The sequence below is a fragment of the Copadichromis virginalis genome, linkage group LG8 (assembly GCF_057382275.1).
Source record: "Copadichromis virginalis isolate Kocher_CV1m ecotype Utaka linkage group LG8, C_Virginalis_male_GT1.1, whole genome shotgun sequence".
Taxonomy (NCBI): Eukaryota; Metazoa; Chordata; class Actinopteri; order Cichliformes; family Cichlidae; genus Copadichromis; species Copadichromis virginalis.
The window spans coordinates 14,862,165-14,880,294 of NC_140625.1; the positions used below are offsets into that span (position 1 = coordinate 14,862,165).

General features: G+C 36.5%; 1 protein-coding gene and 1 pseudogene across 3 annotated transcripts; both read left to right on the top strand.

Moving 5' to 3' along the window:
• The first annotated feature begins 816 nt into the window (after positions 1 to 816).
• Positions 817 to 10,787, top strand: LOC146702979 (tenascin-like; annotated as a pseudogene). The gene is made up of 16 exons (XR_014922110.1): positions 817 to 1,027; positions 1,137 to 1,382; positions 1,977 to 2,222; positions 2,821 to 3,019; positions 3,172 to 3,449; positions 3,559 to 3,804; positions 4,406 to 4,651; positions 5,052 to 5,435; positions 5,545 to 5,790; positions 6,369 to 6,614; positions 6,762 to 6,881; positions 7,326 to 7,457; positions 8,189 to 8,446; positions 8,562 to 8,792; positions 9,416 to 9,673; positions 10,067 to 10,787. The product of XR_014922110.1 is annotated as a tenascin-like (transcript).
• Positions 10,788 to 13,613: 2,826 nt separating this feature from the next.
• Positions 13,614 to 16,246, top strand: LOC146702980 (stonustoxin subunit beta-like). Of its 2 annotated transcripts, none has more exons than XM_085467226.1 (5): positions 13,614 to 13,738; positions 14,957 to 14,989; positions 15,126 to 15,191; positions 15,287 to 15,429; positions 15,644 to 16,246. In XM_085467226.1, the coding sequence occupies exons 1-5, from the start codon at positions 13,690 to 13,692 to the stop codon at positions 16,070 to 16,072; spliced, it is 720 nt and encodes a 239-aa protein (XP_085323352.1). In that variant the 5' UTR covers positions 13,614 to 13,689; the 3' UTR covers positions 16,073 to 16,246. The 2 variants fall into 2 exon arrangements, with proteins under 2 accessions (XP_085323352.1, XP_085323353.1); XM_085467227.1 differs by having other exon boundaries at positions 15,129 to 15,191.
• Positions 16,247 to 18,130: the final 1,884 nt, after the last annotated feature.

An 18,130-nucleotide genomic window follows, 5' to 3' on the forward strand; every position in this document is an offset into this window, starting at 1 on the left:
ACCACTGGAGTGGAACAAGGTTAAAAACATCCCAGAATACATCCTACAGAATAATAACATAAACATTTGTCAAATTTTCCAACTTGAATATGTCAAATACTAACCCGACCTATAATCCTAGACTGCTTACTGCTAACCTGGTGGAGGTTAACAGATTAAAAACATCTAAAACAGTCATAGTCCTTTAAAATGTTCCACAGTTGATGCTCCTCTACAACATGAACAAGGGCAGAGCTCTATAATGATGTTTAAGGTTTCTCAGAAACAGAAGAGTGTAGCTCACCTAATATTTTTCAAAAGGACCGATAAAAATACTGAAACTGAAGCCTCGCTCCATGTTTCTGTGTCTGACAGAAAATGTTGTTACAGTTTCTTGTTTGTGCGTTTTTCTATTCTAGCTCCTCGTAATGCTGACGACTTTAAGAAAAATGGACAAGATGAGACCAGCATAACTCTGGAGTGGAAAACAGTCCTCAACATCGACAAATACATTCTTGTGTTTAATGAAAGAGAGATCAACATTAGTAATTCTGAAAAAGAATACAGAGTGTTAAATTTGACCAGTGGAACCAGATACAATTTCACTCTCTTCACTGTGTTTGGAAATGTCAGAAGCAGTGGAGTAAACTGCATCGCAGTTACTGGTAAGATATATTTTCTCTAACATAGACAGATAAACCAGGATGGACCGGCTCATTAGTACTTGAAACTTTAGCTGATGGAGAGTTGTTTTTTTTTTTTAATCAAAGCCACTTTCCTCTGTTATCTTTAGCTCTACAAAGTGTTAATAATGTGACTGTGGTGCATCAAAATGAGATGAGTATACCACTGGAGTGGAACAAGGTTAACAACATCTCAACATACATACTGCAATATGGTAATATAAGAGAAGATATTAATAAAACTGAAGAAGGACCCATAGTACATGTGGTCACTTCTCTGACTGCTGGGACAAACTACACATTCACTCTCTTCACCACGTCTGATGGACTCAACAGCAGTGGATACAGATTCAGTGCTGTGACAGGTTAGTGAGCACTGAATAAAACATTCAGTCTAATTAAAACATAAACAAAATACAAGATGTTGTTGGGAACATTGTTTTAGTTTCTTTTGTGTGTGTTTTTCTATTCTAGCTCCTCGTAATGCTGAAGAATTCGAGGCCCTTGGTCAAAATGAGACCAGCATAAATCTGCAATGGAAAACAGTCTCCAACAGTGACAGTTATCTACTTGTGTTTAATGAAAGAGAGATCAGCATTAGTAATTCTGAAAAAGAATACAGAGTGTTAAATTTGACCAGTGGAACCAGATACACTTTCACTCTCTTCACTGTGTTTGGAAATGTCAGAAGCAGTGGAGTAAACTGCATCGCAGTCACTGGTAAGATATATTTTCTCTAACATAGACAGATAAACCAGGATGGACCGGCTCATTAGTACTTGAAACTTTAGCTGATGGAGAGTTGTTGTTTTTTTTTTTGTGTGTTTTTTTTAAATCAAAGCCACTTTCCTCTGTTATCTTTAGCTCCACAAAGTGTTAATAATGTGACTGTGGTGCATCAAAATGAGATGAGTATACCACTGGAGTGGAACAAGGTTAAAAACATCCCAGAATACATCCTACAGAATAATAACATAAACATTTGCTAAATTTTCCAACTTGAATATGTCAAATACTAACCCGACCTATAATCCTAGACTGCTTACTGCTAACCTGGTGGAGGCTAACAGATTAAAAACATCTAAAACAGTCATAGTTCTTTAAAATGTTCCACAGTTGATGCTCCTCTACAACATGAACAAGGGCAGAGCTCTATAATGATGTTTAAGGTTTCTCAGAAACAGAAGAGTGTAGCTCACCTAATATTTTTCAAAAGGACCGATAAAAATACTGAAACTGAAGCCTCGCTCCATGTTTCTGTGTCTGACAGAAAATGTTGTTACAGTTTCTTGTTTGTGCGTTTTTCTATTCTAGCTCCTCGTAATGCTGACGACTTTAAGAAAAATGGACAAGATGAGACCAGCATAACTCTGGAGTGGAAAACAGTCCCCAACATCGACAAATACATTCTTGTGTTTAATGAAAGAGAGATCAGCATTAGTAATTCTGAAAAAGAATACAGAGTGTTAAATTTGACCAGTGGAACCAGATACAATTTCACTCTCTTCACTGTGTTTGGAAATGTCAGAAGCAGTGGAGTAAACTGCACCGCAGTTACTGGTGAGATGTAATTTCTCTAACATAGACAGATAAACCAGGATGGACCGGCTCATTAGTACTTGAAACTTTAGCTGATGGAGAGTTGTTTTTTTTTTTTTGTGTGTGTGTGTGTTTTTTAATCAAAGCCACTTTCCTCTGTTATCTTTAGCTCCACAAAGTGTTAATAATGTGACTGTGGTGCATCAAAATGAGATGAGTATACCACTGGAGTGGAACAAGGTTAAAAACATCCCAGAATACATCCTACAGTATAATAACATAAACATTTGTTCAATTTTCCAATTTGAATATGTCAAGTACTAACCCGACCTATAATCCTAGACTGCTTACTGCTAACCTGGTGGAGGCTAACAGATTAAAAACATCTAAAACAGTCATAGTCCTTTAAAATGTTCCACAGTTGATGCTCCTCTACAACATGAACAAGAGCAGAGCTCTATAATGATGTTTAAGGTTTCTCAGAAACAGAAGAGTGTAGCTCACCTAATATTTTTCAAAAGGACCGATAAAAATACTGAAACTGAAGCCTCGCTCCATGTTTCTGTTTCTGACAGAAAATGTTGTTACAGTTTCTTGTTTGTGCGTTTTTCTATTCTAGCTCCTCGTAATGCTGACGACTTTAAGAAAAATGGACAAGATGAGACCAGCATAACTCTGGAGTGGAAAACAGTCCCCAACATCGACAAATACATTCTTGTGTTTAATGAAAGAGAGATCAACATTAGTAATTCTGAAAAAGAATACAGAGTGTTAAATTTGACCAGTGGAACCAGATACAATTTCACTCTCTTCACTGTGTTTGGAAATGTCAGAAGCAGTGGAGTAAACTGCATCGCAGTTACTGGTAAGATATATTTTCTCTAACATAGACAGATAAACCAGGATGGACCGGCTCATTAGTACTTGAAACTTTAGCTGATGGAGAGTTGTTTTTTTTTTTTAATCAAAGCCACTTTCCTCTGTTATCTTTAGCTCTACAAAGTGTTAATAATGTGACTGTGGTGCATCAAAATGAGATGAGTATACCACTGGAGTGGAACAAGGTTAACAACATCTCAACATACATCCTGCAATATGGTAATATAAGAGAAGATATTAATAAAACTGAAGAAGGACCCATAGTACATGTGGTCACTTCTCTGACTGCTGGGACAAACTACACATTCACTCTCTTCACCACGTCTGATGGACTCAACAGCAGTGGATACAGATTCAGTGCTGTGACAGGTTAGTGAGCACTGAATAAAACATTCAGTCTAATTAAAACATAAACAAAATACAAGATGTTGTTGGGAACATTGTTTTAGTTTCTTTTGTGTGTGTTTTTCTATTCTAGCTCCTCGTAATGCTGAAGAATTCGAGGCCGTTGGTCAAAATGAGACCAGCATAAATCTGCAATGGAAAACAGTCTCCAACAGTGACAGTTATCTACTTGTGTTTAATGAAAGAGAGATCAGCATTAGTAATTCTGAAAAAGAATACAGAGTGTTAAATTTGACCAGTGGAACCAGATACACTTTCACTCTCTTCACTGTGTTTGGAAATGTCAGAAGCAGTGGAGTAAACTGCATCGCAGTCACTGGTAAGATATATTTTCTCTAACATAGACAGATAAACCAGGATGGACCGGCTCATTAGTACTTGAAACTTTAGCTGATGGAGAGTTGTTGTTTATTTGTGTGTTTTTTTTTGTTTGTTTGTTTATCAAAGCCACTTTCCTCTGTTATCTTTAGCTCCACAAAGTGTTAATAATGTGACTGTGGTGCATCAAAATGAGATGAGTATACCACTGGAGTGGAACAAGGTTAAAAACATCCCAGAATACATCCTACAGAATAATAACATAAACATTTGCTAAATTTTCCAACTTGAATATGTCAAATACTAACCCGACCTATAATCCTAGACTGCTTACTGCTAACCTGGTGGAGGTTAACAGATTAAAAACATCTAAAACAGTCATAGTCCTTTAAAATGTTCCACAGTTGATGCTCCTCTACAACATGAACAAGAGCAGAGCTCTATAATGATGTTTAAGGTTTCTCAGAAACAGAAGAGTGTAGCTCACCTAATATTTTTCAAAAGGACCGATAAAAATACTGAAACTGAAGCCTCGCTCCATGTTTCTGTGTCTGACAGAAAATGTTGTTACAGTTTCTTGTTTGTGCGTTTTTCTATTCTAGCTCCTCGTAATGCTGACGACTTTAAGAAAAATGGACAAGATGAGACCAGCATAAATCTGGAGTGGAAAACAGTCCCCAACATCGACAAATACATTCTTGTGTTTAATGAAAGAGAGATCAGCATTAGTAATTCTGAAAAAGAATACAGAGTGTTAAATTTGACCAGTGGAACCAGATACAATTTCACTCTCTTCACTGTGTTTGGAAATGTCAGAAGCAGTGGAGTAAACTGCATCACAGTCACTGGTAAGATATATTTTCTCTAACATAGACAGATAAACCAGGATGGACCGGCTCATTAGTACTTGAAACTTTAGCTGATGGAGAGTTGTTTTTTTTTTTTGTGTGTGTGTGTGTTTTTTTAATCAAAGCCACTTTCCTCTGTTATCTTTAGCTCCACAAAGTGTTAATAATGTGACTGTGGTGCATCAAAATGAGATGAGTATACCACTGGAGTGGAACAAGGTTAAAAACATCCCAGAATACATCCTACAGTATAATAACATAAACATTTCTTCAATTTTCCAATTTGAATATGTCAAGTACTAACCCGACCTATAATCCTAGACTGCTTACTGCTAACCTGGTGGAGGCTAACAGATTAAAAACATCTAAAACAGTCATAGTCCTTTAAAATGTTCCACAGTTGATGCTCCTCTACAACATGAACAAGGGCAGAGCTCTATAATGATGTTTAAGGTTTCTCAGAAACAGAAGAGTGTAGCTCACCTAATATTTTTTGAACTACAACCACTGTGTGTCTTTTCTTTTTCCGCTCCAGATAATGTTGACAGAGTGAATGTGACCACACAAAATGAGAACAGTATAACTCTGACCTGGAACAAGGTTAACAACATCTCAACATACATACTGCAATATGGTAATATAAGAGAAGATATTAATAAAACTGAAGAAGGACCCATAGTACATGTGGTCACTTCTCTGACTGCTGGGACAAACTACACATTCACTCTCTTCACCACGTCTGATGGACTCAACAGCAGTGGATACAGATTCAGTGCTGTGACAGGTTAGTGAGCACTGAACAAAACATTCAGTCTAATTAAAACATAAACAAAATACAAGATGTTGTTGGGAACATTGTTTTAGTTTCTTTTGTGTGTGTTTTTCTATTCTAGCTCCTCGTAATGCTGAAGAATTCGAGGCCGTTGGTCAAAATGAGACCAGCATAAATCTGCAATGGAAAACAGTCTCCAACAGTGACAGTTATCTACTTGTGTTTAATGAAAGAGAGATCAGCATTAGTAATTCTGAAAAAGAATACAGAGTGTTAAATTTGACCAGTGGAACCAGATACACTTTCACTCTCTTCACTGTGTTTGGAAATGTCAGAAGCAGTGGAGTAAACTGCATCGCAGTCACTGGTAAGATATATTTTCTCTAACATAGACAGATAAACCAGGATGGACCGGCTCATTAGTACTTGAAACTTTAGCTGATGGAGAGTTGTTGTTTTTTTTTAATCAAAGCCACTTTCCTCTGTTATCTTTAGCTCTACAAAGTGTTAATAATGTGACTGTGGTGCATCAAAATGAGATGAGTATACCACTGGAGTGGAACAAGGTTAAAAACATCCCAGAATACATCCTACAGAATAATAACATAAACATTTGTTCAATTTTCCAACTTGAATATGTCAAATACTAACCCGACCTATAATCCTAGACTGCTTACTGCTAACCTGGTGGAGGTTAACAGATTAAAAACATCTAAAACAGTCATATTCCTTTAAAATGTTCCACAGTTGATGCTCCTCTACAACATGAACAAGGGCAGAGCTCTATAATGATGTTTAAGGTTTCTCAGAAACAGAAGAATGTAGCTCACCTAATATTTTTCAAAAGGACCGATAAAAATACTGAAACTGAAGCCTCGCTCCATGTTTCTGTTTCTGACAGAAAATGTTGTTACAGTTTCTTGTTTTTGCGTTTTTCTATTCTAGCTCCTCGTAATGCTGACGACTTTAAGAAAAATGGACAAGATGAGACCAGCATAACTCTGGAGTGGAAAACAGTCCCCAACATCGACAAATACATTCTTGTGTTTAATGAAAGAGAGATCAACATTAGTAATTCTGAAAAAGAATACAGAGTGTCAGACTTGAACAGTGGAACCAGATACAATTTCACTCTCTTCACTGTGTTTGGAAATGTCAGAAGCAGTGGAGTAAACTGCATCGCAGTTACTGGTAAGATATATTTTCTCTAACATAGACAGATAAACCAGGATGGACCGGCTCATTAGTACTTGAAACTTTAGCTGATGGAGAGTTGTTGTTTTTTTTTTTGTGTATGTGTTTTTTTTAATCAAAGCCACTTTCCTCTGTTATCTTTAGCTCCACAAAGTGTTAATAATGTGACTGTGGTGCATCAAAATGAGATGAGTATACCACTGGAGTGGAACAAGGTTAAAAACATCCCAGAATACATCCTACAGTATAATAACATAAACATTTGTTCAATTTTCCAATTTGAATATGTCAAATACTAACCCGACCTATAATCCTATACTGCTTACTGCTAACCTGTTGGAGGTTAACAGATTAAAAACATCTAAAACAGTCATAGTCCTTTAAAATGTTCCACAGTTGATGCTCCTCTACAACATGAACAAGAGCAGAGCTCTATAATGATGTTTAAGGTTTCTCAGAAACAGAAGAGTGTAGCTCACCTAATATTTTTCAAAAGGACCGATAAAAATACTGAAACTGAAGCCTCGCTCCATGTTTCTGTTTCTGACAGAAAATGTTGTTACAGTTTCTTGTTTGTGCGTTTTTCTATTCTAGCTCCTCGTTATGCTGACGACTTTAAGAAAAATGGACAAGATGAGACCAGCATAACTCTGGGGTGGAAAACAGTCCCCAACATCGACAATTATATTCTTGCATTTAATGAAAGAGAGATCAACATTAGTAATTCTGAAAAAGAATACAGAGTGTTAAATTTGACCAGTGGAACCAGATACAATTTCACTCTCTTCACTGTGTTTGGAAATGTCAGAAGCAGTGGAGTAAACTGCATCGCAGTCACTGGTGAGATGTAATTTCTCTATATTTTCTCATTTTTTGGGGGAACATGCTTATATACTAGCTTCTCGTAACATAAACATTTGTTAAATTTTCCTATTTTTTGTCTGATGTACATTTACAACATTAGACAGGGGACATTAGAATTTGAAATTTAACTTTTATACTTTCTAAAGGCTTTGGAAACATCAATGGTTACTTAAGGATGAAACATTGTGAATCAGACTTTGTAAAATTGTCTTTATTTCATCTTTAGCTCCTGATATAATATATTTAAATGGACAATATAAGTCCAAGTCGATATTCTATATTTTCCTTCTGGCCTGCAGTGCCATTTATTCATCCTGGCTCCACCCACCAACCATATCTCTGTGAAGAAGGAAGTGTGCATCTAACCCTGATGATAGGCTTGTGCTTGTGATAGAGCAGCAAATATGGATAATGTGCTCTTAGCGAGCAGCATGCTTAATTATTATATTTTATACAATAATTATCTAATTATTATATTATTAGTACACACTATTTATTTATTTAATTTTGACTGATCTGATCACCTGATTGGAAACATACATTGATGCTGAGCCATTTAGCTCACACACCTACTCAGACTTAAGTATGTAAAAGCTTGTGATAACTGAACTAGCTCTATACTCCTGTATGTTACACAGTCACATGTAGCTATTTCATTTTAAAAGAAAAAGATGAACAAATTCCACTTCTGAGTTTTGTTTTTTCAGTTCCACCAGTGGTGCCTTGGGTCAGTGTGACTGAACGATTTGCTAACAGCATAACTCTAGAGTGGGAGAACATGAATAAAGCCTGGCAATACGAGCTTCAAATCAATGGTGGTGTGTCAGATAGTGTGTCAGACGTCTCCTCAGATACAATCAGAAAAGTAGTGACATCTCTTCAGCCTGGATCACAGTATGATTTCAGCTTAACCACAGTGTTCGCTGGACTCAGGAGCACTCCTTATACGAATTTCACAGTAACAGGTAAAAAAAATTATCTCTGTTAGACTTTTATAACTTTTTCTTGTCTCTTTTCAATGAGTTGTGTAAAAAAGAAGAAGCAGGTTCATGCATATAACTGTTTTCTCCTCTATTTCAGCCATAGACTGTGCCAGTGCAGACTGGAAAGTTACCAACTCATCAATCAAAGCAAAGATTGAAGGCTTGTTCTCGACCGGAAGCGCCTATAATGGATCTAACGTTCATGTCAGTGATGGACGTGAAAATGTGTCGTTTACTGGACTTTACCCTGGTGCCACCTATAACATCTCTCTTGTCTATGAAAAGTCTTCCAGAGTTTTCCTGCAGTGTGAACACAAATTAACAATTCGTGAGTACAACAGAAACCATTTGAAGGACTAGCATATTTTTAATCTGTAAATTAGTTTTTAAGATCTTAAAGTATTCACTCATATTGGTTACAGAAAGGTTATCTGTGAATTTATTTAATTTAATTTTTAATTTTTAGTTTTCACCCTTGCATTCAATTTTTAATCTTAAAAAGGTTTATTGCAGAAAAATAATTTTGTTAACATACCTACATACCACAGGTTAACACAGTTACATAATATGATTCAGTATTAATATATGAGCTTTAACTAACTATCATTTTATTACTAACTGAAGAATTCATTCTGATGAATTAGCTCAAGAAATTAAAAAGGTTAAAACAGAAAATGAGTAATTCTTTCAATATCTAATGTGTCAATGTTGAGGTCTTTATTTTTAGTTTTTATATGAAAATTCCAAAAATATAATAAACTTTATAAACTGTAGGGTACTGCTTTGAATTAAAAGTAAAACAAATAATCTTTCTATTTGAGAACAAATTTTAAAATGATGCACTTTTCATAGACTCTGTTTTATAGTATAAAAAGTTTAATTATACTCACTGTAAGTCATATATTTTCTGCTTTAGTTGTGACTGTAAAACCTTTTTCTTGTTTTACTCAGTTCCTCCTAATCTAAATGCTCACTGTGAGTACTGGGCAGCTGGATACTCTGTTCTTATTAAATGGACAGTTCCAGAGGGCGAGTGGACCAATGCAGAGGTGAATGTGGCTGGAAAGACTCACACAGTAGCTAGTCCTGAAACTGAGATCATAATCGATGGATTCCAGCTTGCCAAAAAATATAAGGTGTCTGTAACTTCACTGTCTGGGGTGAGGAGTTCTGAACCGCATGTGTTTTACTGCCAAACTGATCCAAGGGGTGAGTAAAAGTAACTACATTACCATGTTACTGCTTGTAATCATAACAACATACAGTATTTTCAACTTTGACTTGATTACAAATTGTTTCATTTCACTCAAGTTTAAAAATAAACCTCTACATTTTTTAACTTCGTTGTATTTTAATAATGCTTTTGCTCCCTTTAGAAGTTAATTTACTTGAGTTATCTTCATCTAATATGAAATGTGTGATCTGAAAAACCTCATTTTAACAAATATGCAAAAAGCTTAGAAGTCATAAAGAGAGCACTGTATACTGTCCCTAAATGCCATTTCATTGACACAGCTATTAAATTTGACAAAACATAAATAGTCTGTCTCAATGCTACAACACAAAACATCCCTAATTTAAATTTAACTGGCGCCCACTCAGGTTCATTTGTGCTGAGACTCTTCCGCCATCTAGTGGTCTTCAGTCCTTACTGCTTTTCTACTGGTCTGCTTCTGTCTATCTACTGGAGCAGGAAGATGACAAACAATCCAGCTGTCTCCATGGAGATGACCAAGTGTGATGGAGGAGGAGATGAATTATATGAAGACTATGACAATGTCACAGTGCTTGGCACCGAGCATGACTTCTAAGCAGAAGAGACCAGTTATGTACTTGGTTAGTTTAAAAACTAGATAAAAAATATTCTACTAAGTACTCTAAGTACTCAATTTAGATTAAAAAGTACTCATTTTTAGGCAAGAAAAGTACTAGTTTCATATGGCGAAAGTATTGTTTTAGTTTAGTTTAGTTTAGTTTAGTTTAGTTTAGTTTAGTTTAGTTTAGTTTAGTTTAGTTTAGTGCGCTCTCTGCCCTGTCTTAGAAACCACACTTTTTCCCGTGGAGGAAATGTAATCTGAGGAGCTGTCCTGTCAGCACTTAGCTTTGGCACAAATTGATGCAGAAGACACTGCCAGTGCCAAAGTGCCTTTTGACTTTGCTTCATGTGATCTGTGTGTGTTTGTGACCGCTTAGGCTTTCTCTGAGGAGAATCTGTGAATTGCTTTGTTGAACGGTCTCTGCTGTGTTTGTTCCTGTGTTAGTTAGTAGTAGCAGCCCGGCACTTACTTTAAGATTCATCTTTAATAAAAACCTTTTGTTTTTGCTCGTGATTGTGTCTCACTGTCTCCTTTTTTAGACAATTGTGTTACTTCTCCACATAACCCTCAGTGTTGCAAATTTCATGATACTTCCCATGTCCTCTGTTTGCATCTATCACCTTCTGAGCCTTGTTCAAACACTGCATGTTGATAGATTTAAAAAAGAAAAATTTAGAAGCATTAGAATGAATGTCCTGTGATCAGTAAGATGGGAATGTTACTGTAAAAGTTCACCCTGTGTTCAAAGAGGGGGAAAAAAATTGCAATCGAAGCAGTTAAAAAGAATGCGCTCTCTCATGTTCAAGAAATCTGTTTAACCATGTAACATTAATATGATGAAAAACTTGTTCCAAATCGGCTCTATAGGAGTTTACTTTTATGTAATATTGTTATAAAACCCCTGATGTCTTCAAATGATCCAAAATTTTAGTTTGTAGTGTTTGCTTTTATTTTTAAAGACTAATCTATGGTGCAAAAATATGTCCATCCAAGCCGAACAACTGCTGAACATCTGGCTGTATTGCAGAGGAGCTATTACAGTTTCCAGATTTGTTGGGATATGTTGTTCCTAATGACAACCAGTAGGGGGAGACAGAGACAGCTTTTCCTTACCCACAAATAAAGCATGGTCCACATTTCTATTTGACAGTTTATAGTAGGAGTCACAATGGCACAGTATCAGCAGTAAAAGAAGATATATTTAATTAAGTTATTTTGTTGGTTTTACTACTACTACTACTAATAATAATAATAATGCTCAGATTATGACTTCATGTAGACTTCATACAGATCCCCGTGCAGTTTATCCATGAAAATTCTCAGTGCAATCCTGTAATTACTGATCCTTATTCCAGTGTTATGAACATATGTCAGCACTAAGTTTGGGTCCATACCTTCTGCCTAATTTACCGCCTATCATATCTATGTGCTCGCGTGCAGCCTTGTTCATTACTTCTCAGGATCTGCTTTCATGTCACCAGTCTAATCCTCTAACTAACTCCCCTGCTTTCTGTTAACAAGGTAAGGTTAAGAGTGAAGAGGTCAGGCAGCTGAGGTACAGTTTGAACAGTTCATCTGACACTGATGGATTAATGTTCCCAGGAGAGTATAGAGAAGGGGAAAATCTCCTGGAACGAGAAGAACGTTAATGACATGCAGTGGTTGCAGCACTGAAGGACAAGATTGAGGAAGGGACCAGAGAACCCTATAGAGGCCCACAGTGTTAGTGACACTACATACTGATTGTCATGGTCCGGGTGAGTGCCGGGTTTTTCCAGAGTCCACGTTTCCACCTCTAAGCTGAGTTGCTTTGATTTGTTTTGTTTTTTTGTTGTTTTTTTTACATAATAGAGATATAATTAATACCATCATGTTCATTAATGTGCTCATCCTGTCCAGAACAGAGGGGGCCTATTAGAGATGGAGATGGATAAAAAGATAAATCTGGTTTATTTGGTTTCATTTGAAGTGGAACCAGATTCCACTGTTGTTTTAAAAACATTACTTTAAAGTAAACACATTTTTCTTTATTCCTTTATTACTAGTTTTATATAGAACTTGTGTTCCCATTTTATATACTGTTTTTGGTAGATTTTTGGTCTTTTCCCACTAAGCAACATTAATAAAACATACTTATATTTATTTATTTAAAAGTTTCAAATGATCAATGCATTTGGTTTATTATCATCATGTGATTGATGAAACAAAGTATTTCAGACACAGATGTAAACACTTGGGCACTCTGGGACACTTCTGACACCACAGTGCATGGCATGCACGGCATGTACTATTTAATGTCAGCACTGCAATCAGCGCTTCAGTGAGTCATCTGCTTGCACATGCAGGAACACAAGAATCATGAGGCAGCCTTGACATGAGGTTTGGCAGGTTGCCGGAAACAGTAAACACCTCAGTCTGCTGTGGAGAGCAGAGAGATGATCACAAGAACGGGTTTACAATCAGCGACATGCTTTTTTCTTTTAACCCGACCTGTTCACATTGAGGCATCTGTAATGGTGAACGGTTTATGAGGAAGTGATGTGGGGCATGAGCACAGCTGAGCCTGGTACGATGAACCAAGGAACCTCCACTCAGGCAACTCCCTGTCGCAGTATTTGGGTCACACTTAGTCACATTAAATCCGGTTTTCAGGATTAAAACTTGAACTTGAACTAGTTTTGCATGTGTGCTGATATGTACAGTGATATGGATGTTGCATAGCAATTGTAAATGCATTTTAAAAAGTGAAAACAAAAAGAATCTATCCTCTTTTCAGGTTGCATTAGTATTTTAAGTAACAGAATTTTAAGAACATTTTACCATAGTAACAACCTTCGTAATGATAATAATTTAAAACAGTTAAATTCATATCTAAAGCTACTTGTAACTGAATTTATTAGTTTTTTATTATTATTTGTATTGCTGTAAGGACATAAAGTATCATATCTAAAAGCTAAAGTTGTTTTTTTTAGATTGGTACTTAGAATTTGTATGTGTGTGCGTTTGCATAGCTTTGCTCCCACATACATCCATCATAAGTACATCAGCACTGTCAGTGGGCAATGTACAGAGATCACTGGAGGTGATGTAGAGAGAATAGGGTGGGGTTTACTTGGTAAAAGGGGCGTCCTAGAGACGCCGAAGAATCCTTCTATACTTTAAAAGGAAAACATACATACACAGCTCTCATTACAAACCTCCTGCCTCCCCTTCTTTTCTATTGGTAACTTTTATCTCTTATGTCACCACCAATGATGATTCCTTCATCTCTGTCCTGCACCAAAGGTATATAAGCACTGCATTAAGTTGTCACATAGTCCAGTCAACGAATACTCTTCATCCTCAGTGAGACCAGCCACATCAGGTCGAGATAGACTCAAGCTACTCAAATAGCAAGCTGGTATCAAGATGCCTAACACCAACAGAATCATTTCGGAGACGAGGAAGGCAGAAAAAGGTGATTTTTTAAATATATTTTATCTAAAGATATATAACTTTTCTTTCCTTTCCTTTTTCCAGCATGTACATACTACAGTGATATGCTTTAAATGTACTCACTGAGGTGAACCAAACTGCATTTTCAGCAGTGAAGTGTTTTTCATCCTCACAGGCAGATCCTGAGAGAACAGTTGACCAGAGTTTGTCTGTATAAAAATGTCTTTAAAAAAACCTATATTTATTTACAATACTTTCACATTTCTGCTTGTTGTTGATGGGTTTATAATGGTATTATTCCCTGGGAGCAATGGTTTAAAAACAAAAAGCATCATCTGCCTGAACCAGATGTAACCCATGGGAATGCATTTATGTATTATACTGTAAGTTACAAGAACAGCTTCGAAAATGGTCACATGTTTTCAGCCTCCACTGAACAGATACTGTCTTTACAAATAGTGTCTTTGCAGATCTTATCATAGCTTATAACTTGTCTGTACTCATCTTAACTAATGCAAAACAAAAGTCAAAGGGTCGACAGAAACACAGTAAATGAATCAGTACTATAATTTAGAAAAAGCCAAAAAGAATACATGTATTACAGTTCCAGGTATCATCTACTGTTTTTTGTCTAGTCTGTTTTCTGTCACCACAATTTTCAGATATATTGCAGCAGATATTTTAAACCATTTAGATATGAGCAGCTACATGTTTGTAGATTAATATTCTGAGATGATGCGTGTTGATATAAATACATCCCATTACTTTTGTTTTTGAAGGTTCATATCTTAATGCAGTGAAGATTAAGTGTCCTTACCAAAACACTGAGACTGCATCCTTATGCGTGACAGCAAAATATCACTTTCATATCTGGCTTAAGTGCCTGGTATGCAACAATTAATCAGTTAGAAATTAAGAGGGAAGTGATTTTGCTAAGATCAGCCTTCTGCATTATTAATTTTAGGGATGCCCATGTTGCATGTGTTGCAATCCATTATCTTCACATTAACTCTGACTTTAATTCAGCTAGGTGTGACTTGACACTTGGATGACTTTCCTATGATCTTGTGGCAATAAGCTAGCTTAGGATCTAGATGTGATGATCTGACAAAGGCAGATGCCTTTCTAAGTATACCCAGTTTTCCTGTGGTTCACTTCATCACCGCTTGAGATGCACCTGTCACCTAATATTTATACCAGTTAAGAATATTGATGTTAATAAAGGTTTCTTTGGTTTCAGGAAAAAAGGCCAAAGTGGTAAAAACGCCCACAGGTAAGACTTGAATCCTACCACAGGTTGGATTATCTTTTTGATTTTCTTTTTTAAATCATGCCTTCTTTAAAGGCTGGCCCCACTATGGTTCATCTAACGTTTAGTATCTCCTGATATTTATTGTTATTTTACTCAGCAGAGAAGATCCCAGGGTATGAGACAAATATCCCTGAACCCAAATGTAGAGCTGATCTTATCAAATGTAAGTTTGATTGTGCAGTTTTGTTTTTTTATAATTCTTTCCAAGCACCATTTGTTAAGTTATTGTTTATTATTATTTATTTTTTGCTTTGTCAGATTGGATTAACTTGTCTCTGGATGACAAAACAGCCAATAAAATGCTGTGGATCACAGAAGGTGGTGCCAAAGTGGCCAGAATGACTGATAACCTCACGTGTCCTGTCTTGGACAGACCAGAGCGATATGAGTACGCTCCACAGGTAGAGTATGAGGATGCATTTAGCCAGAAATGGCATACATTACAAATGTATTTTCTGCTCATTTTAAATGTTTACAATGGTGTAAAATTAGATGTGCTTGGAAACAGTATGTACCCCAAGTTTATTTCAAACCTGAACCTTCTGGTGTTGTATTTCCAAAAGGAGAAAGCAATGCTGCTTGTATTATAGTGACATTATCACCTCTGTGCATAAGGTTCTTTGCAAAGAGGGAATCCTGGGAAGCCGAGGCTACTGGGAAATGGAGTATTCTGGATGGGTTATGATTGGAGTCGCATACGAAGGAGCTGGAAGAAGGAACAAGGATGGGCCCTGTGGCCTGGGAGAAAACGAGGAGTCCTGGGGTCTCGGCTGGAGTGGTTCCAGCTATCATGCCTGGCACAACGGTCGCATTACACCGATTGTGGAGCTTCCCAGGTGCTCCACAATAGGTGTATATGTTGACCAGCCTGTTGGTGTCATTGATTTTTATGCTGTGGAGGATGTGATTGAGGGAGGAGAACGCAATGGGAAAAAGGAGGTTAAACTTTTGAAGCAGTTTAAGAGCTCCTTAAAGGAGAAAATGATGCCAGGTTTATGGGTAGGAACAAACTCTGACTGTGTAATCAAAAAGAAGGAGGAATAAAGGAGTGGAAGCATAGAGGCAGATTATAATCATATCTAAAATTGAGTGGAGCTGAACTCTTGTTGGGTGAGGAGTGAAGTAGCTGTTATCCTATTGCAATAAAGCTGCAATAAGGCTGTTTTATATTTTACCAAAACACTACAGTATCTCTGAGGAAAACAGAAAACATTTTAATCAAGGGAGCAAAGTGCAATTAGAAGATATTCAGAAAGGAGTCACCTTCTGAATGTTGTCCACACTGTTGGATTTTTCTGAAAACACAGGACCACTCAAGGTTTATACTAATATATATGTGTGTATTTGTATTTCTCTATTGTTATTGTTTGCTAAGAATGTATATTTAGTTAGACATAAGTGTATGTAAAATGTTAAATATGAAAAAATGTTAATCAAAAATAAAGTATGGAAAAAGGAGACTTTTTTTCTTTTTTTTGCTAATGTGAATGTTGCTATAGTATGAAGACAGCAAAAATATGCAAAAAAACAAAAACAAAAAGTAGGGACAGAATCAGGATTTAAGCAGTACAGTAGTACACTCACAAGGTGCATGTTAGACTCATTGTAAAATCAGACCAAGTCCCAAATCTAATTGTGATTCCCCAGAGTGCTGCTATGGAAATTACATAAGGCTGGTGTCTAACTGTGTAGTAGGTGTAAAATTTCAATTGGCATAAATGAAATATAAATAAATAAAATCCAAAAGGGATATTGCAACAGAATTAAAATGATGAATCTAAATATTTGAATTAAAGCTTATTTTCTTACCTGGCAGAAAGACTTTCTCTTTATTCCTATTATCTAATATAATCGGTATAATTTAAATTAATTAAACATGCAGCATATTCAAATTTGGATAAATTCGGGATTACATACAATTCATCTTTTTGAGATTTGTTTTTGGTTCTATACTGAAAATGAAATTAATTGCACGTTTTCTGTCTGTGGTCAATGTCTGAAGCTTTTTAAGTAGTTAAAATAAAGTCGTATGCACAGTGTTAAGTTTGCACAACATAAAACTCCTTCAGTGTTGTTCAGTAAAGAAGACTGTCAGTCTAGAAACTGCTTCCCTGGAGTTTAAAGGGGCTCACTTTGACATGTGAGATGCTCCAGCTCGAACATTAGTTTCTGTCTTTGACAGCTTGACCTTACCTCCCACTGCTTTCAAAACTAAAGCATCAGCTTAATAGGAACTAAAAGTGGCACTCATTTAACTGTTATCCTGCCCACAAGGCACCCACAGACGTCAGTGGTATATCAGCTAAATATGCTGCAATTTTTTTAATGTAATGTAATATTTAGACAGAGATACTGACCCCTTGGAAGACCCCAGTTGGATGTTAGACATATTGATATAGATTTAACAAGTGCCAAGAAAAGCCCCAGTAAGCAATGCATTCAAGTCAATCAGGTATTTGACACACTTAAACTGTTGTCATTGCTTCTGCATACTGTACATACAATGACAGTCATGTCAGCGTTGAGACAGCAGAGGACATACAGACATTACCCTTCCAGAAGCAGGTCAGTAGAAATCTCACTCTTCAAAGGGGGTCAAAATGAAGTCACGTGTAGTCAAATCAATGCTTTCTGTACTTTATCCATTTACTTATTCTTAATTAGTAATACTCAAAAACTGCACCTCTAGCTTTAGGCAGTTAAACACCAACCAAATTGAGCTTAGCTTAGTTTATTTAGGCTATTTCAGTGTGATTCTTGTGATGAGTATATATAAGAATTTACAGCCAGTACAGTTAAACCGATATGACAGGTACAAACATCCATCATTGACCAAAGAAAATGAAACCGGAGACTTGGATCCAAGAGTAATAAAACCCACGGTGTCACCTCACTGCGTGTTTTGGATGTGTATATGTGATCATATGATAGGTATGAGAGTTGGAAGAGTGGAAACTCTCTGCTGGTGTAATGAGCAAAGTGATATATGCTATAAAGCAAATGGCACATATGGTCACACATATAGCATGGCATAAGGAGGATGCAGGGTGAGGGTGGGAGGAATGACCAGCAATCCCTGCTGTTGTGTGAACATGCTTTGCA